Genomic DNA, 25,379 nt, shown 5'->3' on the forward strand with positions numbered 1-25,379 from the left:
AACTGTGCTGTTTTCAACTATTATTTTGGACATTTCCATTGGCAGGAGGTCAAGTGCCAGCCCCGCCCCGATCCGGACCTTGAGGCATCCCCCACCACATGTTTCCCATTTCCAGCACTGCGCATATATATGTGGATGCTAACAGTCGACCTACTGTGCGCAAACTGTGCCACCGGGAGGGGAGTCACGTTTCCCGGGGGTGCCCGAGCCCCGCGGCGCCCGCGTCCGTCACGTTCCACACACAGTCCGGTCCTTCCCGCCCCGCTACTCGCCTCGCCTCGCCTCGATTTTGGCGGGAAAGCTAGCCCCGGAAGTGATGTTCGCGTCGGGAAGTCGAGCAGTACTGGCGGAAAGGCTTCTTCTTCCAGGGCGTACAGCTGCTGGCGGAAGTGATGTCATAGAGCGTGGGCGGCGCGCTTTAGTTTGCGCGGCGTGTTTCAAGGCACCGGAAGTTGGGCTGCGGCGGTAGCCGGTGCCTCAGGAGGAGTCTGCAGCGCTGTCACGGAGCGGGGCTCCATGGCGGTGGAGGTGCGCCTTCCCACGGCCCGGCGCAGAGTGCCCGAGGCTCTGTCCCTGGACAGCAGCCGGCACCTGGTGACGCCCGGGGACACCATCACCACCGACACCGGCTTCATGAGGTGCGGGGCGGTCCCGAGAGGGGAGAGGGGGGAGGGGGAAGCGCTTTCCAGTCTCCAGCGCCGGAGACCCGCAGGGGAGAGGGCCGGGCCCTTCAGCGTTGGAGCAGCACCATTGCAACCCATGATTGCTTGGTAGTGTACTGGGAATGGCGGGGTGGGGTGATGCAGGCAGGGAGGCGGCCTTACTAGGTGTCCAGGGCAGGGACCGGGGTGCAGTAACCCCGGGGGTGGGGGGTCCTGCATCCAGCTATTGGATCTGGCACCTTTTGGCTCCTGGTTCTAGCTTAGGCGAGCTTAGGAAACCGACAGCTACCAGGAGAAACTGTCCACTCTCTAGGCAACCGGTGCCGGGCAAGTGGACGCCTCTAAGGTGCCCCCGAAGTCTGCCAGGTGCCTGTTGCTCCTGTTCAACAAACCTTAATGGCGAGCTCTGTATCAGTCGCATATAAGAAGTGACGTCTGTAGGAAATGTTCAGCGGCTTCGTGGTCCAGAGACTAACTGTGATCTTATATGCAGAAGGATTAAGCAGTGCTGCTGTAACCAGGTACTACGGTGAGACCACCGTTTAAAACTAGAACCATTCTCCAAAAGAGCACCACCGTTAAAATATGCATCAAATAGATAATATTGGTCTGAGCTAAACTCTAATTTCAAAACCATAGATCAATTCTTATCCGAGTACTACGTGTCATAGCCTTCCCACATACTTCTGTAGCCGTAAACTCGACACAAATTACTTTTCAGTGGAGATGCGTGAAAACGCTAAGGGCACCTGTAGTTTAGCTAACAAAATGCAAAGGCGGAACGAAATTGGAGTTCATGGATCGGGAGCTGGAAGTAGCTCCTGGGTGTCATTTCCCCTCTGTCCAGAAACTACTCAACGTGACCCGGGAGCTTGCTCCCACCGCACAACTGTAGAATAGGCACACAAAAGTACTCCATGAACCTCTTACTATTGCTGTATTGCATGTCTTGTACACTATTGCTCACGGTTTCTGTTACATCCTCTCTTGCCATAACTTTTTTCACTTTTTAAATTCTCTTCAAAATTATTTCCCTTTTTGTTTCAATTTCCTTTTCTGTCAGATGTTCGCCTTGCTGCTACCTCTAATTTGGTCTTCATCTGTCTTTGCCACTATTTTATAACGCAGCCACTACATCTGCTTCACGTTTTCCTTGATGCATAAGGCGCTTGTACATAGTGTGCAACAAATCAACTATAACTTCTTGGGGCTGGACGATAGCTTTGAATATGTAGTTGGCTTACAACTGAGCACTTAACCCACATAAACAATACCAAGATGTATGTCGCCATGTCAGATAGGTATATTTGAATGCAACCAGTAGGCTTGGGCAAGCCAAAATGAGCTGCTAGTAGCTGTTCATCTCTAACGGGTTCTTCTAGCTCCTATCCAGGAGCTAAAATGCTCATAGCCATTTCAAACACCTGCAAATCTAAACATAGATAACTGATACTAACTGGGATCCCACTAAGGCTTGCCTAATTTAAATCCAGGGCACTACATTATGGCGTCAAACTATAGATCACTAGACCCGCCCTAAATTGGTTAAATGTGTCCTACACCGATCAAGGACCAGTCACATCTCTATAAAGGGCAAGGTCAACTCTGAACCAACTGAATTCTGAGGAATTTTTAATCCATCGAGGGTCAGAAAAACGCATTAACATGCCTAACATATTTATATTTGTTTCTATTGCGCTCGTACAAATGTTTCAGAGCGCGACAAGGCGGGGGGGCAGGGAGAACAAAAGGATCTTATTAGGCCCAGCGACAGAACGCGCAAGTGCATGCGAGAGGGGGGGGGGTGCATGGAAGGGGGACAAGTGGAAACTGCAGAGAAAAGGAGAAAGATAAATGATGATTAATTAAGGCAACAGACAGTGGTAGTGAAGCTAGAAATTGGCAAGTGCTGGGTTTAAGGCAGCAGACAGGGTAGGTCTGATAAGTGCAGGAAGCAGAAAGGGGAGTGGCTGTTTTGGTACAGATGGAGACCCCAGTGCAAGGAGTGGCCCGGAGGCAGTGCGGGAGGGTGACCAGTTGTACAGTACCAAGCGAGAACAGATCAGCAGGGGAAAGGGGGCGCAAAGGCAGAAGCAAAGGGGAAGGTCTTGAGGTGCTTCCGGGGATGGTTCTCCTCAAGGTTTAGAGTGGCAGGGAGGCTGTTCCATAGGCAGTATAACAAACTGTTGTGGGATTTAATATTTACTGCCCGGGAGTCACTAGCACGTTGGTTGCTGACAGTGATGCTACCTTGTTCTAGCCGATTATAAAGGGATCATTAACAAAGGGCTACCCAGAATTCACCAAGACCCCATTTCATACAATCCTGTGAAGAAGTCTGGCAAGAATACCGGTATGATAACCCTGGCAGCTTTTCGCCTTTGGGTAAACTTCTGGTTTGAACGTTCAGGCCTTTCAGTGAGCGTCCAATCCACGTGGAAGCGATACTGATACTGGGAGATATTAATTTGAGGCAGGACTAGTCAATTCGAAGACGGAAAGTTGTAACTCTGACTGTGAATAGCTTTGGTTTCCACTGGGATAAAACAGTTTTCTGTTATCTGAGTTCACTTGTGTGAAAAAGTGAATTTAATCCAAATTTCAATGGGTATGAACGTTATTAAACTTCATTTGTGTAGGCTTATAAAATGGTAATCCCACAACAGGCTTTGGTGCTAGGCTGTCCCTTTTTGAAGTGGTCTCAACAAAATCAGTCCAAAGAAATCATGAGCGTAAAATCCTCAGTTAATCTTTACAATACGTGATTTTCATCTAACTGCACTTAAACAACTCTCGATGTTACGTGGACCACTTGCTCATTGTGCTCAAAGGAGGATTGCCTAGCATTTTGGAGTGCGGGACAAAGACTGATCTGCAAATGGATATTCCTTCTTTGTGAAAGGAACAGTGAGCTACATTTTGGCTGCAGACTCTCGAGTGGGCAGCTTCACATGGTCATTAAGCAGTGTTCATTCTCGCAGAGTGGCGCCCGTACCTCTTTTTCATTGCTTGGATAATGGTAACATCGGACATTGAACAAGAACCAAAAACTGAATTGCTACTCGGGTGTTAAAAACCCTCTGCTTCATCAAACTACAAGGAAAAGGGTCAACATATCGAACTGCGTGCATATAAAAGCAGAAGAAACCTGGAGAGGCGATGGTCATTTGTGCCTATGCTGAGAATTAACCAGTTTCAACAGGACAAGGCTGCAGTGTTGTGCGCCCCAGGACTACAGGAGACATTGGCCGTTTGATGTCCACGCGGATCGGGCCCTCATTGGAAAAATATGAGCCCGTCAAGGCCACAGCGTTGTGTGCTACAGGAGTTTGGCGACAAAGGGGGCGGCATCGCTGAGTGGGAGTACACTGCGCAGTCGACGACGAGCAGTGACCGTAATGTACGGTACGGACAGTGAGAGCAGCCACTACTGCGCTCTACTGAACTGCCCAGCCTTTTTGCGTGCCTCTGCCTATATGCCTGACTTAACCGTTCTGTCTCTGTGCAATCTAGGCCATCCTCCTTCCTTGCAGTAAACCGTACTTTGTGTCTTCTGACTCCTTACTGTGTCCCTAGTCTGCTGTTGCTAACTGCTTGCTCTAGGTCCATCCGCCCCCACCCCAAGTTTCCTACTGCTGTGACACTGTTGCTTCTGTATTACTGTATGCTTCTGTTACTGTTGGTGCAGTTATAATTACTGGGCCTCTGCTGTTCCATTAGGCTCTCTCCCACTCTAGGTCCCTATTCCACTGGTCACTGCTGTTACCGTGCCTCGCTCTCCTTGTTGTATGCCTGGCCTGCCGCCTTGTTTTTTCTTCCCTTCTTGTTTTTGCTTCCCTTCTGTTGTGTTCCCCTGTGACTCCTCCTGCGCATCCTGTGGTGTGTGGCACTGGGCTGTGCTTCTCTTTCCTCCCACTATGGTGCTCTCCATTTCTCCCATCTTTAACGACTATCCTATCCCTTTTACCAAGCCTGGAAGGAAAATGTTCAAGAGGGATATCTGGATAACCAACCCAGGCATCCCTATCACTGATCTACATCATTGCTGCCTGCAGACTCGCTGACATCCTTTGTTGTTCCCTCTCCTGACCTATGTACCCCTCATATGGTCTTTGTTCTCTCCATCTCCTCACCCCCCATTAATGTTGGCACCTGGTAGGAGGTCCTCTAGGCCTCCTTCCATTCCTCCAAAACCATCCTTGTCTATCTGAATGGGACCGACTTGGTCCAGGGCCCTCGGCCCAGTCTCCTCCTTCGATAGGGGCTTCCCACGTCTTATAAACTTCCTCTCTTCACCTCCCAACACCTCTCTGACCCCCACCCCACCTCTATCGCCTGTGCCCACTCTAGGACCCCTCTACAACCTCTCCTAGGTGTACCTCCCTCCTGTTCCACACCCTTACAATTTGGCAAACTGCTCCACGTTGCTACACAACTCGCTCTGCTGTCACACTTCTGACATCTGCCACCTCCTTGAAGACCTTGACCTGGATGTCCTCGTTCTCACTGAGACATGATTTATGGCCAGCTCTGTCACACGTTTTGACCCTCTCCTTCCGGAGGGCTACAAGATCCTCTCTAAGCCCAGAACCTGCTTCCCTGGAGGTGTAGTGGCCCTGATATTTCCAGAGTGGTTCCCGAACTTTCCTACCCTCTGGCTGTGGCCAGTCTACAGGCTACCTGGCCAGGCCTCCCTCTTCCTCTCTGAATGGGCTGGCCTCTTCTCTCCTTGCCTCTGCCTCTCGGCTTCAACTCTGAGACCTAGACATCTACCTGGATGCTTCTAACCCCTCCTCTGGGCTCTTTTACAACCATTTCGACTCACTCTTACCATTCTTCCCTCTGGTCCTACACACTCTGGTGGCTACACCTTGGATGCTCTCATTTCCTCAGGCATCCTCCTCTTTATCCCTCTCACCACTCCTTTCTCGTGTACGGACCACTTTGTGCTCTCCCCCGCCTGATGCATGTCCCACATGCAATGCCTACCCCAGCACTGCCACCTTCCTTCTCAGTCATTCGGCCCAGGAAGCGAATGTCAGTGGATGCCTTTGCCTCTACTTTCTCTACTCCTGCGGCTGAGTCACACTTTGACACAGCCCTCTCTAACCTGCATTTCTAGACATCCTTGCCCCTACCATGAGAATCTGTCTGAAGCCTATCTCCAAGTGCAACTCTTGGTATGACTTCGACCGTGCTGCCCTGAAACACAAGTGCAGGGCGGCTGAGAGCAAGTGAAGGGCCCCGGGCGCATCATCTGACAAACTGGCCTGCTGCCTGCTCAAAAGGCAATACAGACTGTCTTCTCCAAGAAAAGTCCACATCCAAGCCTGTTTCGATGCAGCCTCCAACAACAGTCGGAACTGGCTTAGTGTATGCCTGCAATTGTTTTTTTTTTTTTTTTTTTTTTTTCATGCAAGTGCTTGGATAAGAAACAAAACTGTTTTATCCCACTGCAGTCCTTATTCGTGGCAACCCTGCCACAGGGGCTGCGTTATCTGGAGGATCACCAAAGTAACTTGTTCTAAATGGTGCAGGCTATTTATATACCATTTTTTACTTGTGGTTTCCGTTTATGGCTCACTAAACGAGCAGATCAAGACAAACACTCTGGAGCTCATATACTTTAACGTGCCACTGAACGACACTGCGTGCCTCCCTCTTCCCTATTCTGACCCCCATCGCCATTGAACGAATGGGAGGAGAGCAGTCTTGTTTATGATCAAACTGTTCAATAACCTCGGAGCTGGGTTAATGATCGAACTGTTCAATAATCTCGGAGCTGGGGTAAGAATTTCAAGTTGAAATCTCCTACCGTGGCATAGTCCCTCATCAACTCGGTTCTCCCATCACTTCATTTTTGACTCACCGAGAGTTTAAGTATCATTTCCCGGTGGTAGTGCACATCTTGAAGACTACTTAAATTCTGTCTGACCAATATGAAGGGCAAGAACCTCCCTCCCCACAGAACTCCATAAATAAGAATTGCCCCATCTGAATTTAAAACTGCAAATAAAATTGAGAGAGCTGGGACTTGTTGGCAGCCACAAGACCAAATATTTAAACTGGTCTTTAAAAAGGCAAAAAAAGGTTTAACCATGAGTTGGTACAACTAAAACGTCTACATTGAAAACTAAACCCTATATGGTATACAACTCAAACTATCCTGTCCATCCCTCCAAGGGTGCTAAATGATGATTGGACTGCAGTAACACCCTACTCGCAGGAGTCCTAGATACTTTGTACCCTGACATTCAGCATACCTTATGGTCTAAGTGTAAACAACCACATCCAAGACCTCAGTTGCAACCAAACCTTTCTTCTGCTTGGCTAAGAAACTCACCCCCTCAGGAGGCTGGCGCCACCAGAAGCTATATCTCCAAGTTGGAAACAAAGCCCTGAAAGGGGGTGACTGGAAGAGGATACTGGCCTTTTTCCAGTATGCTCCCTGTCTCCTAACATTAGCAACTCAGATGAGAATGCCACCTGCTCCCCCCCCCCCCACCCTTCTCGCACTTCAGGAAGAATCTGAAGGCCCTAATCTTCAAAAAAAAAAACTTGGCAATTGCTAAGACTATTTGTGTACCTCACCTACTTTCCCTGCCCATTCCAACTCCTCTGCAACCCCGTACTTGTAAACATGTGGGTGTGTCCTCTTTCTACAGTGCTCTGTTGCTTCTAGGTAAGTTTTCACTTAAGTCCTGTATGTGTATTCCAAACGGTTCTGATAAGAATGTTGAGCTGTTTGGAAACCTCCCATCTTCAGAATCTGACTTGAGTAACCAACACCAAATCGGCACCATTTCACCTTCTATCATGCTAAGCTCTGCACACAATGTGGCAGATCACTAGCGGGAGCAAAACATGTAGAACAAACTTCCAGTTGCTCTGCTTTTGAATGGTCTCAACATTTAGAAAGTGCCTCAATGTGACTAGTCAAACCTTTTGTTAGGCAATAATTGATTTAACCCTGTGGGAGACTACACCACCCATGTCCTCTTGGTATTAGGTAACCCACCTATTGGTGTATAGGTCTGTACTACGCAAGTTGGTAGTGTGACTGAGCAGCAGACGTATCTCAAGAGGGGTAAATGTGAGCTGTAGCAATTAAATCCACCAATAAAAGTATCCAAATAACACTTACACTCAAGGTTTCTAGTTAAAATTAACAGTTGTTTTTAAATAAACATTTTTTAAAAAGGGCTATATAGGTAGCCATCAAATATACTTTCTCAGAATCAACACAAAGTAGATGCCCTATAGAGATGCTTCCTACACCCTGAGTTGACTTCCCTAACTAGGACAGTAATGGCATGCATAGATCACTTATGCATTTTGTAAATTCTGAGGGTGGTAGAAAGAAAAGGTTAAAGGAAGGAAAAAGGTTAAACATGTTCTCAGAGCATATGAGCACTTTAAATCTTGCAATGAAGTCTAGATAAAAACCTTTCCCAGCAATATTCGTTTAAAACCAATGCATCACATATGAGGGACAGTAAGGATCAAAGTCAAATGGAATGGAAGAGTCTGCAAGGAGCCAGGACAGCCAAAGTCAATTGGAGATGCATCTATGGAGCTTAGGTACTGCTTAGATAGAAAGTCTTGCACAAAGTTTGTTGAAGAAAAAAATCACTGTGGGGGTTACAAGCTGTTAGACTTGTGAAAGTTAGAGCGGAGATCAACTCTAGAAAACGCTGATACTGCAAGTCTCAACTGAGAAGAGAAAGATAGACCCTGAGGTAAGTACCCCAAGTCAGAGCAGTACCTTTTGGTTAGAAGAGGGTCCAGCTGGCTTCTGTCTGGTTGCAGTGATGCAGATCCTGTGTTCTGGGCCTCAGTCGTGGGGACAAGAGGGAGGGTGCCTGGGCACTCCTGCGGCAGCAATTCAATTGTCGACGGCAGTGCTCTTTTCGGATCAGTGGCACGTCACAGTTTCAGTGCTCGGTAAATAGCACTACCGCAGATCTACACCGTTTGTGGGCTTCCTTCACTCTGAGCCCAGCACTCTGATGAGGTGACTCGAGCTTTGGTCATCCTGCTTCGTGTGTGTCCTGGGGAGACTCCTGGGGCTTTTGGCCGGCTTACAGACGTTGCACTCGACTATGGATTTTCAACCCCTGGCACTTGGTTCCTGCAGCAGCAAAGAAGTACAGCCAGATGGGGTAGGTCTTCCAGAAAAGTTTGTCATGGTTAGTTGGTCCCACTAACCCAAGGGAAGTCGTCATCCCTTCCAGCATTTCCCTTGTCGATTTAGAAAAAGGAGTTTCAGCGCAGCAGCAGGGCTTTGCTGGGCAGTTCAACGGTCCAGGAGGATGCAGCAAGCTTTGTTCATGGTTTCTTCGTCGGGATGTCCTTCCCAATGTCGACCCCGTCTTCAGTCCCAAAACCTCTTTTAAGCAGGTTTCTCCCATTCATGCACAGCCTAGCTGACTGTCTTGCAAAGACAGCCATCCAATTAGGACTGCATGCATTCAGGTTTCCCTGAAGACGAAGGACCGGGGAGTTTCGGGCACCTCCCTCGCTTCCAGACACAATGGAGCCAGAGGAGGGTTTCAGTACTGAAGCCTGCCAAAGAAAAAATTAAAGGGGTTAAACCTGGTTTGGCGCGTAGAGTAAAACCCAAGAAAGACCCAAAAAAAAAAGAGAATGGTGTAAAAAGAAAACCAGGGCCATTTTAACAAAATGGTCACACATGGGTAATACTGCAGCTGAGGATTCAGCGTGCGGTAGAAAAGCACAATGGTAGGGAAATTAAACCACTGCCATCAGCCATTTAAAGTAGTGAGGGTAACATACAAAATGTTACATGAGTAAGTAGGAAAAGGGGCTACTGAGTAACCCCCCAGCACTCCACATAAGATGGGGTGTGCTGGACCTACAAAGAGAAAAGGTACGTCAAGTCAGTTTTAATTTACTATTCTTGGGAACAGTAGTTCTCAAGAAAAGGCATTTAAACAGTAAGATAAATCTAAAGTATTTCTCTGGCGCTGCCCTGAAAGTGCTGTCACCATACAAAAAGTAGATCCTTGTGGAGTTTGTCAAACTCCAAAAACAAAGGAAATATAAAATCCAAAATCAGATCAAAACACGTGAGACTCGCTCACCTCAAGGGTTAAAATAAAAAAAGTCCTAAAATCCAGCAAAAGAGCAGGGGGTTTCTAAGGTTGAAGGGAATTAGCACAGAAATGAAAATTCTCTTCAACAACCTTCAACTGCTGTGACATCTATGCCATGGCTCAACAGAATAGCTGAGTTGACCAGAACTAAAGCTTGCTACTCTTAAGCTTCTGTTGTTGCTACTTGGGTGTCAAGAGTGCAGGGTTATCCCTCAGGTCCGAGAAAGACGTGTCTGGTTCACAATGAATTGCTAGCACAGACGTAGCACTTTGCAGAGACTGGCTACACCACAGGCTCCTTGTGGAGGTTGAGACAGGTGGCCATGTGAATTACAGGGACAGGAGCTTGCTGTAAACCGAGACATGGAGCAAAAGAGTGGCCAAGTGAGGCTGCTGGGTTGTGAGGATTGATCAGAATAGTGGTATTAGAAAACGCACTTTGAATCAACGCCTGCAGATTGCTCTTAACCGCAGCCATATAGCAATCAGAACTTTGATCTGCTGGTGAGCCTGTTGTACTTGGTGTAAGGCAAAATCAGATATTGTAGAAATGGATACCCAAGAGTCCACTGGACTATATGGAAGAAACAAACGTGGAAGTGGAATATCCATATAAGGATTGCAGAGCCTAGACGCATAGAACACTAGGGGCACTGTAGAACAGGCATATACAACAAGGGAAAGTAGTCTAGGAGTAAAATGAGAGGAACGCTTGGTACGGAAGGTTTCTCCGTACTTTGGTCATGTGCAATTGGTGACTACCAGAGAAGAGGCTTTCTAAAGCAAAGAACCTTGGATTTCAAAGAGAAACTGATCAGTAAACACTTCAAGAACAAGGGGAGTCGGTGAAGGCGAAAAAGCTTAGTGAAAAAAAAGTGCTGTAGAAAGTAACCGAAAGACAGCACATTTACATGTAGATTACCGGAAGGCTCCAACGACTGCCATTTTTAGATGTTTGGTGTACACAGACTGAATACCAGGAGGTTAAATCAAAACCAGTTGGTGAACAAAAGGGTATTTCTCTGGACAAAACAAGTGTCGGAATAGTGTCCACTTCGACACTCTTGGTTCTGAGTTGAAGCGGTACCCAAACCCTTCTCCTTTGTTGTAATTCTGAATTTGAAGGCATTCCTGCACCCTCTATCCTCCAGATACCTCTTGTTTGTCCTCAATGAGCATCTGTAGGTATAGGCGGAACATCTCGATGTCCAGACAAAGCCACTTGGGGTTCTCGCATTCGTCACAAGTGGGCTGAAGAGGAACCCATTACCGCCTTTTCTAGGGGCCTGATTTCTGCACGCTCAATCACCTCTATGCCTGATCCTGACCACCCAATGTTTGATAGTCTTCCTGTTGTCCGTTCACCTCACATGTTGCACCACCCCGTCCTCACTCACGAGTTTCCCATTTCAGCTGTCTGCTGCATTAGGCAGCTGAGGACAATTGATGGGTTTCCTCGAGTCTAGTGCTTGGTCTCTGCTTTCAGCAATCTGCTGGCTTAAACCAAAACACAGGACTCTACTTGCTCTCAATAATTTCTACCTGGCAATTCCTTCCATTTTCCCAAATCTCTCCACCGTTCCAAACCCTGTGGCACCTCAAAGCAAATAGGTGCAATACAACACCCCTCCAATAAAATATTGTCAGGTTTTACCATGGGAGCTATGTTTTGCGGATCCTGTGGTGTGTAAAGGCCGGCATCAGCTTTGTGTGGGCCCATAATGTGGCTGCATCCAAGGTGGGTTAGTAAGCAAAATGGCAATCCTGGTAAGTCCTCAGGAGAGGGCAGCTATGAGGTAGAGATTTACATCCTTCGTGATTATCTTCAATAATTGCAATTCATAACTACTGCAAGGGTTAAATCGACCCGCTTGATTCTTTGCCATTCCTTTGTGACCACGGGGTGAGGGGCATTTTCCTTGTTTACATCAGCCTTTGAGTTTTTAACTCTGTCCTGTCTACAGAGGTCATGGAACTTACATGGAAGACGAGAAACTCCTTGCGTCCGTGGCTGGTGCTGTAGAGCGAGTCAACAAGCTTCTATGTGTTAGAGCGTTGAAGACTAGGTGAGTCTGCTTTGCATTCGCAACAGCATGTTTGAAACTGTTGCAAAACCCAGAGAAGCTTTATTGTTCTGCTGACATTATTTTGCATTCTGGTACTTGTAGAGTTCTGTCCAGGGTGGGGGAAAATGGATTTCAGATTTTGTGATTTCACTTCTGTAGAGCCATACATTAACACATTTCCATCTGTGGTCCCGCATCTAGTACAGACTGGGCTCAAATCATGGCTTCACCTTTGGAATAAAGTGTGTTCCTGGGCAGCTCGTGTTATCTTGGTGTTAGTTCTGTGGGTGGCGTGGCATGCTGCCAGCTATAGCACTTTATTTGCACACTTGTCTTTAGAGCTACTCCCAAATCTTCCTCACCCCACTTCCAAAACACCATTCCCTCGTATGGATCTTCCCATGTACTCTGGCTTCCCCCGCCTCTTGTTCCGGTGATATATTAAGATAAATAGGATATGTCCAGCAAACAGTGCTTCAGATAAGATTTGGAAGTGATTATTTTTGACTCCCTGTAAAAATTCAAATTACCATTAGTAGTTGTAAAAACGTATGTTTTTGTAATTCTTTCTTTGCACCTAGTTTTTCATGCACATTAAAAGATGTGTACTTCATTGAATTAGCCAGTTATAATAATTTCCTTCTGTGATACTAGAAGAACTAATATGATTCAAGTGTATCCCTGGAGTTGTGTGACTGAAAGCAGGGGCACAAGGTTCTAAACGGCTGTTTGCAGTTTGTATTTATTGGGAGTATTTGCATATTTTTAGGGAGTAAAAGTGGCCGATGCACCCCATATCCATCATCTCTAGGGCTGCCTGCGCATGTAGCATGTGTTCTGTTTTTGGTGCTGTTAAGGAGAAACACTTTAGTACGGTTGGTGTGGGTGTGAAGTGCATTGTGTAGAGCCAATCCGACTGCATATACTGCTTTTTACCGGAAAATGTGTGGTGCTTGTTTTGTGGTTGGTGCTAATTTGGGTGCAAAAGGTCATGGCTTTTGGTTGCGTGGGGCATTTTGTTTTGAAAGTTCTTGAAATTAGTGTATACTTCTGTATTGACTCTTCAAAGAAGTCCACCAACCATACTCCACGATGGCAGTCCTTGGTTGGTGCGAATCTTGGTTCCTGGTTTGTTTGTGAATGAACACGCTTGACATTCATTGTGAAGGCATACTCTGAATATAAACCAATGATCAACTCTTGAACTGTCTGAACAAAAAGACAGTGCATTTCACTCCGTAGAAGGCAGTGCTGTAAGCTTTTATTTCAATACCCTTGCAAACCTCGTCTTCGCCCCACAAACTCTGAACACAGGCACCACCTACCCCTCTACAAACAAAATGAAAGCCACCACTTTCCTAGGTGCACTCATCAATGCTAGATCACTCCAAGCCCATGCTGTAGATATTGCAGATCTGGTTACAACTAACGGCCTTGACCTTTTAGCTATCACCGAAACCTGGCTCCATGCAGGCCTGACACTCTCCGTTGCTATCCCCGAAAACTATTCCATCTACAGGACTGACGGACCTAAGTGCAAAGGCGGGGGAGTAGCCATCATCGCAAAGAACTATTTGGGAAACGCTGAATCCCACCTTCCCCACAGGCAAACTGTCATTCAAAATGACTACTTCACCCACTACCGCTCTGAACATTCGCCTCATCTACAGACCAGCTGGTCCTATATCATCCTTTGCGGAAGAACTAGCACAAGCATCTCCACCAAAACCCATACCTCACTAGACTTTAATCGTGGCTTCAATGACCCCAACAACCACGCCCTGGCCTTGGATAACACCATTGCAGCCCTAGGCTACACACATCGCGTATACAATCCCATCCATCCGTGCATACGAAAGGCCGTACCCGTGGTGGGTAGTGGACCTCAACTGCAAGGTCAATATTACCGCCAACTCCCACTGATCGGATATTCACATTCAATATCGACAATAACCCATGAGTAGACACTACCCCACCGCAAGCACCTGCAGTACTATCCAGAAACTCACGCAGCGCCAATCTACAGCGTCCTACCACTGCTACACCCCATCACACCCTTTCATGACTTGCAAACCAAAGACCTCACAGACCTACTAGACTTGTATGATCAAACCCTCCAAACAGTCATAGACAAAGTAGCACCCCTTACCCTACGCAAATCCAAACCACTAGCCCACCTCAACACCTGATCTTAAAGCCTTGTAGTAGAATCCAACTGGAACAAATTCCCAACACTACGGAACAATCTTCTCTGCAGCTGCAAAAAAATAGTAAATCCTTACTACTAAAAGTACCACGTACAATGGTAGAATCTCTAATGCTAAATATGAATCCAAGGAACTCTTCACCATCTTGAGAGAACGAGTCGCCAGTCACACCTAAAGAAAGTTGTATGAAAGACGAGAAATGGTGTTCAGCCATTCAAAAAGCCCTCATGGACAAAATCTCTCTCCTACACACTAAAATCGAAACCAAAAAAATCAGCCTCAAACACCCAGCCCTATCGCTCACAAATGTGACCTGCTCTTCGAATTCTCACCAGTCTCGAACAATGATGCAGAACAAATCCTGTCCACTCTCAAACCATCAAGATGCCAAGGTGACACATGTCCAGCCTCTCTGATCAAAGACTATGCACACAAATTGACCCCATTCATCACAAGAGTAATGCATCCTTCGAAAGCGGTGCGGTCCCCTCTAATCTCAAAGATGCCTGGGTTCTCCCGCGATTACAAAAAAAACACTTCTAGACCCTAGCATACCGACCAATAACCACAGTGCCCTTCCTCTTAAAAATTCTGGATAGGGCAGCCTACCTCCAGATTCGAAATCTGCCTTTCGTTCAAGACACGTGGTGGAAACCGCTCTACTAGACCATTAAAATACAAATGGATGAAACCTAGCTCTCCTTTTTAGACCTCTCTGCAGTGTCGTGTTAGATTTAGTTGATCATAATATCCTGAGCAATCACTTAGCCTCTGCAGCTCACTTCTCACCCAAAGCAATGCAATGGACTAAATACTTCCCCTCAACTACGAGAGTATTTTCACCCTTCTCGGCATCTGCACCAGTCAACTGCGAGTACCCCGAGACTCCTGCGTCTCCCCGACCTTGTACAACATATTTACAAATGCCCCTTTTTGACCGATTGGGTGTCGCATACACTACGCAGATGACACCCAAATTCTCTTACCCTTCACCGGCTCCCACAATATGACTCTGAAGCACTTAACAAAATCTACCAAACCATCCAGGCCTGGATGGCCCTACATGGGCTTTGCTTAAATGACAAGACCAAACTTCTCCTTATTGGCTCCCAATCCCGACTCAACAAACTACACAACTCCTTTGATCATTTAACATTGATGGCAACATCATTAAGTTATCCAAGGAGGTCAAATCCCCTCTGCTTCTATCTAGACTCATCCCCCGTGGCTTACACGTCCAAGCTAGTTACTGCCTGCAGGCCTTTGTCACCTGAGAGTTGCAGCACTAGATTGGATTACTGCAATGTGTTGTATGCTGGCACCAAACAACAGAATATCAACAAATTACAAGCGATCCAAAACACGTTAAGAGCAGCTCTGAATATTCCAACAAAAAAAATCCCACATCTCCGCAACCAGAAGGAACACCCAGTGGCTAGCCATCCATGAGCGCATCCAATTCAAAGCTCTTGCCATGACACATAAATGCATGCACATGCTGGTGCCCAAATACCTCACAAATTCACAGCCAAGCTCTCCACCAGACCTAGGCGTTCTGCCTATACACACCGCCTTGCCACACCACGATTTAAGCGCCAGATGGTGGCAGCATCTTCCCAGTCGTGGCTGCGAAAACAGTGGAGCAACCTACCGGCTACCTTAAGAGCTGAATGCTCCTACTGGGCCTTCGGCAAACACCTTAAAACCTGGCTCTTCACCCAAGAATTAACCAAATAACCTCTGTGCCCACCCCTGCTTTGTCCTAGATCTCCATCAGCCATTCCCAACACCATCTTGTACTATACTATGACGGAGCATCTCTTGCCTTCTCTACTATCCATGCCCTGCAATTGTACGCACTATTTTGACAAATTAATGTACTCTTAACTGGTAATGATCAATCGACGTATTCATGCAACTCTGGCATCTGGTCTGTTGTCTGTCAAGAAAAGCACCTGGATACATGTCTAAATATTTGAGTGATGGAGTGGTAGATCCTTGGATTTTATGTGACTTACTTTCTTTTGGTTTTTCCATCAGGTACAATGGTGAGGTTGGTGATATCGTGGTGGGCAGAATCACTGAGGTAAGTCTGTTTTAAGCTGTCTTCTCCAGAGAAGGTGGAGCAGCAAAGCAATACATATATTTCCTTGCGTTTTGCACAGGTCCAGCAGAAAAGGTGGAAAGTGGAGACCAACTCTAGAATGGATTCTGTGCTGTTGCTGTCGGCGGTGAATCTTCCAGGGGGAGAGCTGGTGAGTGTAAATCGTGAGCCTGGTTTAGGATTGGGATCCTTTTTGCTGTTTCAGATGTGCGGATTTCATAAGCCACACATGTTCTGGCATGGCAGAATTATTAATTTATTTTATTTTTTGTGGCTGCCTGTTCGGAGAAGCTGTGCGTTCTGCACCTTACCGACCCATTTCGTGTCTGCACCCTGTCCGAACTGACTGGTCTGGGTTTAAATCCAAATAATGTTTAACATGGTGTTTTGCTGGCAATAAGCTACGAGTTTAGTATGTGCATGAACGTTTCTTTGGTGAATGCCTAAAAACTGGACCAACCAAGCCATTGGGTATCTAGTCAATTCATCTAAACGCATTCCATCGAAATGTTTCCATTTAAAACATTTCCATCTAATGCATGTTTTTGGGTGGTAGGGTTCATTTTTGTTCAGGTTCATTTTAAAGAGTAAAAAAACGCATTCGGTGGGGATCCCCCACCCCCCAAAAAGTAGATGGACATTTTTTAGATGGATACATTTCATTGGAATGGCATTAGATGCAATGGTGTTAGATCTAACTGACCATAAACCAAGCATTGAACTGGGGATTTAAGAACTATGCAACATGTACAAGAATGGGTTTGTATTTGATCTTAAAGCATGAGGCCAGAATTCGGAGAAAGGGCCTGTATGATTGAAAATAATAAAATGAACCAGCAGATGAGGACTTTCTTTTTGGCTGCTTTGATTTTAAGGTTGGAGTCTGCTTCCTACTCCCCGTTTGTTAGTAAAGAAAATCTCTGTAGGTGCCGCTTTTTGAACTGCCGGTCTGGTCTCTGGTGTATCATCTTCATATGATCTAACAACTTTATTTAACATTGGTTGCAAAAGATTGGTTACAGAAGCTTATACCAAGGCATTGTTCAATTTCGATGGAATACCCTCTCCCCTGTCCCCTCAACAATTCCTTGATCAAGCTACATGCTCAGTTCCCTCTTCCACTAGGAGCGCAGTGTCCGCTCTGCCAGTCTTGGTTTAAAGGCGAGTGCCGGGTATTCCTGGTCACATTCCAGGATGTGGGACCAGCAGTCTGCAAAGCGATGCAGGGCTCCCTCTCCCGCTGCCGTGACCTTTTCTGCCACCATTATGTCCCAGACTTTTAACCACCATAGTGGGCCCTCCTGTGACTTCCATTTCTGGGCTATGTTGATTTTTGCCCCCTCGAGGAGCTGGGTTGTCAGTTTTGCCGTTCAGCCAGTCTTTGCGTAGCCATCTGCTAATGGGTTCCCCAGTAGGATCTCATTAGGGTCCATTGGTAGTTTCCGGTGTGATTGCTTCAATGGTCCGGAGCACCTCTTCCCAGAATTTTCCAGCTATTGGGCAGTACTGCCATATGTGGAGGTATGTACCCTGTGCCCCACATGTCTCAAGCATCCGGGCTCAACAAGTTCTTGATGTATGTGCTCTGAAGGGGTGTGGGGGTAATACCATCGATGGAGTAATTGAGCATTCCTTATCCGTTACGCATCTTGTGGCTTTACTGTTCCTTGTCTACATGTCTAGCCATGTTGCGTCTTCTATCGGGATGCCCAGATCCTTTTCCCATTGGGCCATGTAGCGGGGGCGTTCAATTAGCATGTCCTCCTGTAGCAATTTGTATAGGTTTGAGATCGGGCCCCTTCTAGAGTCAAACTGCAGCGTTAGTTCCAAGGGGCTCAGTGGTTGCTTCCTGCTTTGTATGGCTGGGAGATCCGTGGCAGATTTGTGTATATCCGAACCTGTCCGTTTCCAGTAGGGAGAGTTTGGCCTTGCACTCAAGGGGTGCCACCCTTGTACATTTGTGAGATCTGTCAGCCCTCCTTTTTACCAGTTTTTGAAGTTAGTCCCCACTAGGCCTGGGGTAAAGTCTGGGTTTTGCAGGACCACACGTTCAGGCTCAACCATTTGGGGAACCCTTTCGTGTGGCCCATTCCCAGTTCTTCCCGGAGGTTTCTGTTGAGAGGATGGTTGTCCAGTGTTTGCGAGCTGGTCCTGAGGCGTGTAGTAGGGAGCTTAGTGGTGGAGGGCACCTGCTTGCTATATGATTGCCCATTTCAGGTGTGAGTGGGGATTGTCCAGGCCACTGTGTTTGTGAGTTGCTGCGCCACATAGTGACGCAGATTTGGCACTCCTTTGGCTGCTCCTGTCATCACTGCCCTTGGGATTCGGGCCTGTCCTTTCTTCCAGATGAAACAGAAGAGCAGCATTTGGAGTCGCTGGAGTGGCTTGATATGAATTTCCACTGGCGGGATTGAACACATGGTAACCACAAAAGTGATGGGTGGCAGGTTTTGAATGAATCTGAACCACTGGCATTGCTCTGGGCAACCTTCCACACCACCGTTTTTTAGCCAGTCTGCGCCATTGCATAAGGGATTCAGCCATGCCCGTGGTTATGATTAATTCAAAACCTTCCAGCCATCACCTTTCTGTTTTGCTAGAATCAAACACATGTACACAAATATAGTTAAGAGGTTTATTTTGCTGGCTGTGATTTCTCCCCAGTAGGGAGATCTCCTGGCCTGCCCATTTGTTGAGGTCTGCTTCTAGGTCGTTGAATAAGACGTGAAGTTCTTCACAATAAAGGTCTCTAGGGGTTGCTGTGATTTATACTCCACAATATTTGATTGCTTTTGTGTCCCACGCTAGGTGGCATATTTGGCTTGGCTCATTTAGTGTACTCTCAGGAATTCCTATGGCGAAGGCCCCTGATTTGGAGTAATTGACGGAGAAGCCTGCCACCTGTTCGAATCGGTCTGGCTTGGCCAAGGCTTCTGGGAGAGATGAGGCACTGTCTGTCAAGAAGAGCATCATGTCATCTGCGTACAGGGATACCTTATATTGCTTGCCTTTTATGGCCACTCCCCTAATTGCTGGGTTATTGCGAGTTCTCTGGGCAAAAGGTTCCATCATGAGGGCAAAGGCCAGGGGGCCGAGGGGGGCATTCTTGCCTTGTCCTACATGGGAGGGGAATTTGAGTTGACTGTCTCTGGCTCACCTTCAATGATGATCTTGGGGATTTATGTTAAACTATTACTTTACTTTATTGACCTTGTGGCATGCATGTTCGGTTGCCTGTTACCAACACCTTCCTGCAGGTGTATGTTTAAAAAAATGGTGTTGGTGGCAACAAAGGGAGTCCACCATCTCCTTGACTGCAGTGCTTGCTTTCTTGCTGTTGGTTTGCCTTGTGGGTCAGTGGTGCGATCTTGTTAGGATTTACGTTGATGCTGATGTGAATTAAGGAGTTAGAAGAATTCTTGTTCACCCGTCCCCCACCCCCCGACCCAACCCACTTGTCTTTTAGAGAAGGAGATCAGCTGAAGATGAACTGGCGATGAGAGATTACCTACAGGAAGGAGACCTGATCAGTGTATCCTTTGTGAAATGTGTGCACCGCATGAAACTCGATGACTGATGGGATGGCTATAGGAAGTAGGTTGGTGTAGCACAAGGTTCAGAGATTGTATGGGTGGGTGGCAATTACTGTCTTTCTGTGCAGTTTAGTTGTCAACATGGCGAGTGGCTCCATGATCATGCAGGCTTGAAGGTTGCTTGTTTAACAATGTTTTTCATAAATGTTGGTACATGGTGCACAGTGCTGTGTATTGTGTGACCAGGTCGATTCTGGGACAGTAGTTTATTAATGGGTGCAACATTCTTTTTTTAGAATAAGGTTCAGTCGGAGGTATTGCACTGTTCATGGCAGGTTCTTTCTTTAACTAGCATTGTCAGGCAGAAGTCCAGGCGGTGTATTCTGATGGGGCGCTGTCCATGCACACCCGAAGTCTAAAGTACGGTAAGGTAAGCGGTCTGGTCGAGTTGCTATTTTGCCTCATGCCTGGGTGTCTGTCTGCTTCACCAGTTAATATGGCTAATAATTTCAGGTTTCAAGCTACTTGTCAGGCCTCTGCCCCTTCATTCTTACTCCATTTTTTATTTTTTTAATTCACAAAAGGCTAGTGTCCGAGGTGTGGGCAGCAGTGCCACCGATGTGGCTGCTTGCTTATGGCCCCTTCTGAAGCCCATCAAAGTGGAGAAACAGCGTTCCAGTAGAAGCACCAAGCGCCTCTATGCCTCTCCCGGTGTCGGAAGGCATGAGGAATAAAATGCCCTAGATTTCACCAGCGGCAGCCTGGTACTCGCCCAGGGATCAGTGGTGGGGGAATTAAGCGAGACGTGTGCATGGCTTCCCCCCAAGATGGCAGAGGGTGAGAGCGGAGTGCTGGTGACTTCTGAGGCTGCCCTGCCGTAATCCGCTGTCTCCAGGCAGCCCCCTGCTCTTGTGGACTTGACCGCAACGTGGTCTCCTGTCAGCGGAGGGGCCCCCTCGGACCGACCCTGCCCAGCAGCTCCTGTAATCCCTTGGGAGTGCCTCTGAAGTGTGGCCCAGCGGTCGGCTGGGGAGCTGTCCCAGCGAACTTGGATCGACAGTGGGTGGCCGCACTGCCTCCCGGTGCTCTGCAGGTCTGCTTTGCCACAGCCAGAGGAGCGCCTGGCCACCCCTTCCAGTCAGCTGCACGCTCCGCGGAGAGCATATTCCTATAAATGGCTCCCTTGGGTTAGCTGTTCTCTGGAGTTATCCTCCCACCCACGGCACAGCAAGCTCTGCTCCAGGACCCCTCTGATATCCAGTAGACAGTCGCTGAAGCCCCTATGCAGGCATCTGGATTTTGTCACCTCTGACACGGGCAAACTCTACAAACTGGGGAGGAAGGGCCATAAGGCAGAAGCTGGGCATTCCAGGACTGGAGGTCTCCTTTGAAGAGGGACATTTGCCCCCCCACCACATTTACCAGCTCCAGTTTCTGCCAGAAAGGGTCCCTGTGACCTCCAGGTGAGGAGGGGGCGGGGGTTACCCCGCCGCCTGACCCCGACTCTGTTCAGTTGTCACTGCTCCAGCTCACTGGAGGGGTGGAGTGTTGCAGAGCAGAGGCCATGGGATGAAGAGATTGGTCTGGTGTGACTGGGTGGTATCTCTGCTGGAAACTCATCTCCTTGGATCTGGGTCTTGTGGAAATTCACGCCAACAAGCTCTATACCCCAGAGTGCCGAGTACTGGTTACTAACATGGCAAGACCCGTAAAGGCCCAGAAAAGTGGCAACATCACCATGCTACTCCCAGCCGAGAAAGGGAAGAGACGGGAATCTGCAGTGCCCACCCCAGGTGTCCCTGCATCCGCTGGGACAACTAGCTACCAAAGATGATATCCAGGCATTCGTGCTTGATATTGAAGCATAATTCCACAGCTGTATGATGAGTTAACATCCAAAATCGAACATGCAGACCAAGAGTCATGGAGCTGGAGCAAAGACTGGGGGACCTGGAGGCTCAACCCCAGGAACAGGCGGCCTCTACTGGAAGTATAGCAAAAGATCAGCTCTTTGAGGAACCAGAATGAGATCCTGTAATATAAGCCAGAGAACCTTGAAAAGGGGGCCTGGAGAAATAACCTGCGTATTGGAGGAATCCCATCACCTGTCTGTGGGCTACATTGACCCACTGAGCAGAATTTCTCCAGAACCAAGCTGCGCTTCAACAGAAACATTGCAATGGCTGCACTGGTTCCAGTGAGCACCATGGCCTCAAAACTGCGTTGTGCAGCAACAGAGGGCTGCACCATCTTGCCAAGCACATATTGGTCTGGATGGAACAAGGACACCATAAGGGAGCTTGCCAGTGTGCTCTTAAATATACATAAGAAATCAAGTGAAAAAGCAGCGTTGGCTTGCTGCAGCCCAAAATCCCCATTAAAAAGAAAACCTTCACCTTTTAAAAAAAATGCTGTTCTTGCGCCATTTCCATTTGTTCTTCCTTAAACCGCTGTGATTAATAAGGCCCCGACCATGCCCATTCCTATCCCCATTGTGCTTCAGCAAAACCAAGCATGACCCCTGAATGACGGGCTCTGTTAATCCAAATCTGAAAAAAAGGCCCAAGAAACTTCACTTTCTGCCATGCACAGGAAACTCTTACTTTTGTGCTACAAAGTATCCAAGATCAATATTTAAAAGGAACTCCAGCTATCTGGGTTATGTCAATTTCAGTGCTTCAAACAAACTCCTGCCTACAGGAGAAACTATTTGGCTGCAGAACAGTGTGGCAATCTGATGGAGATGATAAACCGAATATAAAAATGCCAGCTTTTCACCACACATGTAAAAATGGGCTTTGCAGACAGAGGAGAAAAATGCCAGTTTTAAAAAATACAACTGTTGAATGAAAGGCTGCCCTTATCTAGCAATGTGAAGGATTGTGATGTGAAAACACAAAGAAGGAAATGGTTCGATTTAGCCGATTTTCTTACAATTCAGAGCCAAAATAAATGCATTTAATTGAAACCTCATTGGCTGCTTGGGAGGGGGGGGGTGTCGGCTAAAAAACAAAAATAGGTTTCTGTTGAAAGGATGACCGAAACAAAAGGGCCGCTCAGTAGATACTAACACCTCCGTGATAATTACTAGGTTGGACAGAATCTAGTCTAGGCTGAAACCACTGAAAATGGGGACCTCCAGGACAAGGAAGTGGGGTAGGGACAATAAACCTTAAATCCAGATGGGAAACCCCCACCTTGCTCTGGAGGAGACAGTTGGTGTCAGCTGAAGAAAGAAAAATGGCCCAGTGGCAGACTGAGGACTGCCAGTTGCTTCCAAAGACTCATTATGAATAAGACTTCTCTGCAGCAAGACTTTGTAAAAATGTAAGATTATGCAGTTTAAAAGTGTTTTTGGGGGGGGTTTCATTAAGACATGGTAGAATTCATTGGCCCTTTGGGAATGGAAATGGATTACTAGGAAAGTATCCATGATGCTAATGCAATTTTTTGTTATACTTGCATCCCTTATGTTGATCCACACGTGTATCAAGTTTTGGAATTTTAGGCCGAACGGTCATACTCCAAATTACCAAAAGTCTTAGAAGGCCGAAACAATGTTTGACGGATTGCAGAGTTGGAGTGCTATGCTCTACACAAAATATGTAACCTGTGTATATAATTTGCTAAGAGATTTCAAATGTATAGTTTGTGGCTAAATCGGATTTTTGCTAAAATAACTGTGGGCGGTTTTTTTGAACATTGTAAACTCACACCATAAATCTGCCCTCCTGCTTTGAAATTCAACCAGTTGAGAGCGAGGCGGAGTATAGCACCCCTGACCAATCCCATTAGAGGTGTTTTGCTAAGCCTACCCAGCCATATACTTTGATGTCACTGTCTGTGTTGTCAGGGACTTTATTTATAATGCACACACTCTTCCTGATTTTCCTGCGCCGGGGTTCAATTCCTGCTCTCTTCATCCTGCTGAGTCCAGACCCCACCACAAGGCCAAAGCATTGCTGTCCCTACTCCAGAGCCCACTGCAAAACCCATGTATTGCTGATCCTATTCCCTGCAAGGCCTCAATTCTGAAATCCCACTAATCTCCCATTAAAAAGGGGGAAAACTGTGGTATTCTTTTGGGAAGCATACTGAACCAGCCTGGGTTGCTGCCCACTGACTACATCCAGCAGTACCACCCATTGACCAGAATTGCCATTCTGCTGTCCTTGCCATCCCGTGACCAGAAAGGCCCAGCTGGTTTCTTTTGCCAGGCCAGCGGCCGTGTGGTGACCAGAACCTGTTGACGGTCCAAAAATCCCCAAACTATAAAAATGGACTGAGTATAATCCCTACCCCATAGAAACCCATAACCTAACTTGTCTTGCCTTTGTCCTTATCCCGCTCTCTGAGCCATCCTATCCATATCCTGATAACTTGTTAAAAACTGTTAGAATGATCTGTGCACCTTGCCTGTGACTTCCTAAAGTCACAGGCAAGGTGCTAGCGCCATCTCTTTTCAATTTTGTCTTTGTGTAATGCTAAGCCATTCGTCCTCTATCGAGTGATCGGACTGTTTTCCCCCCAGGGTTTGGCGCTGGGGTGACAGGGTTGAAGTCGCAAATCATACTGTGTCCATCTTTGGTGGTCTAGTCTGAATAGTCTATTTTATAATAAAACTGTTCTTGTCACAACTGATTTCCTATTTCACGACTTCATTTTGCTCAAAGCGCACTTTTATATCTTGCATAACTCATCCAGTTTCTTAGCTAGAGACCTATTTTCAACTCTAGAATGTCCCTGTGATATCTATTCCCCCAACCCAAAAACCGCACTCCAAATCAGAATATTTCACAGTTTTTATTAAAAACCGTTTGGGTAATTTAAAGCTGGAATTGAAAACTGGAATTGAAAAGACTTGTAACTTTTACGTGTCATTGGGCTGCATCTGTTCTAAAATGTCCACTCATTTTCGAATTGTATGCCTTTTGCTGATCCATTGCCTTGTGATTGCCAGTGATATAACCTATATATGCTATTGTGATAAAACATATGTATTATAATTTAACCACACAATTATTTGCCATTTGCAATTGCTATTTTAGGCCTTTAAGGGCTTAGTCTGTTTGGGTTTTTATTCTGTTTTCTGCCTCTTATTCCTGATTAACTGCTGTCTTTCTATACATTCAGAACTTGATTATTTGTGGTTTGAGGGAACATTACCGGGGGAAACCTTAACTTGGGTGCTATCTTTCCTAAATCAAAACGTGCTCCTGTTCCATTGTGCTTTGTATGTTTTAAGGGAAGGTTAACCAAGTGCATTGCTCACTATTCCATTGTAATTATCACTCCATTGGTGATTGCTGCCCCGTATTAAAAATTGTATGATTTGTTTAGAATTTTAAATATTGCATTTTGCCAGCCTGGTTCATGGTCCATTGTGATAAGAGTGGTGTACCATCTCAAATTGAATCTGCATAAAATAAGGAGAAAAGCATCTCGGTTGTGCGCTACATACTAGGCTGAGAACAAGGTGTGTGTCGCTGATTGAAATCCTTAACATATCCAAGACCGCAACCTGTCAGAATACGTGGGTGAGCTGTTCCAATCTCTTCTTCCACATCTGGAAGTTGCAGCTGCAACTTAACCGTACCCACAGACTGTGTCCCCGAAGAAGTCTGGACCAAGTCAGACGTCATCACCAGGGTCCATTTTTACACCACAAAGATCCTTTCGGCAGACAGTTCC

The 25,379-nt window shown here is 46.8% G+C and overlaps 1 protein-coding gene across 1 annotated transcript in view; it reads left to right on the forward strand.

The window, feature by feature from the left end:
* Positions 1-339: 339 nt before the first annotated feature.
* Positions 340-25,379, forward strand: part of EXOSC2 (exosome component 2) — a 30,984-nt gene continuing 5,944 nt past the window's right edge. The window contains exons 1-6 of the mRNA XM_069609269.1: positions 340-638; positions 11,743-11,844; positions 16,092-16,137; positions 16,217-16,306; positions 19,622-19,687; positions 20,050-20,118. Of these exons, the coding sequence (XP_069465370.1) occupies positions 517-638; positions 11,743-11,844; positions 16,092-16,137; positions 16,217-16,306; positions 19,622-19,687; positions 20,050-20,118 (495 nt within the window). The 5' untranslated portion in view covers positions 340-516. The remainder of the gene's footprint in view (positions 639-11,742; positions 11,845-16,091; positions 16,138-16,216; positions 16,307-19,621; positions 19,688-20,049; positions 20,119-25,379) is intronic.

Source organism: Ambystoma mexicanum, chromosome 8 (assembly GCF_040938575.1).
Source record: "Ambystoma mexicanum isolate Mex_15411 chromosome 8, UKY_AmexF1_1, whole genome shotgun sequence".
Taxonomy (NCBI): Eukaryota; Metazoa; Chordata; class Amphibia; order Caudata; family Ambystomatidae; genus Ambystoma; species Ambystoma mexicanum.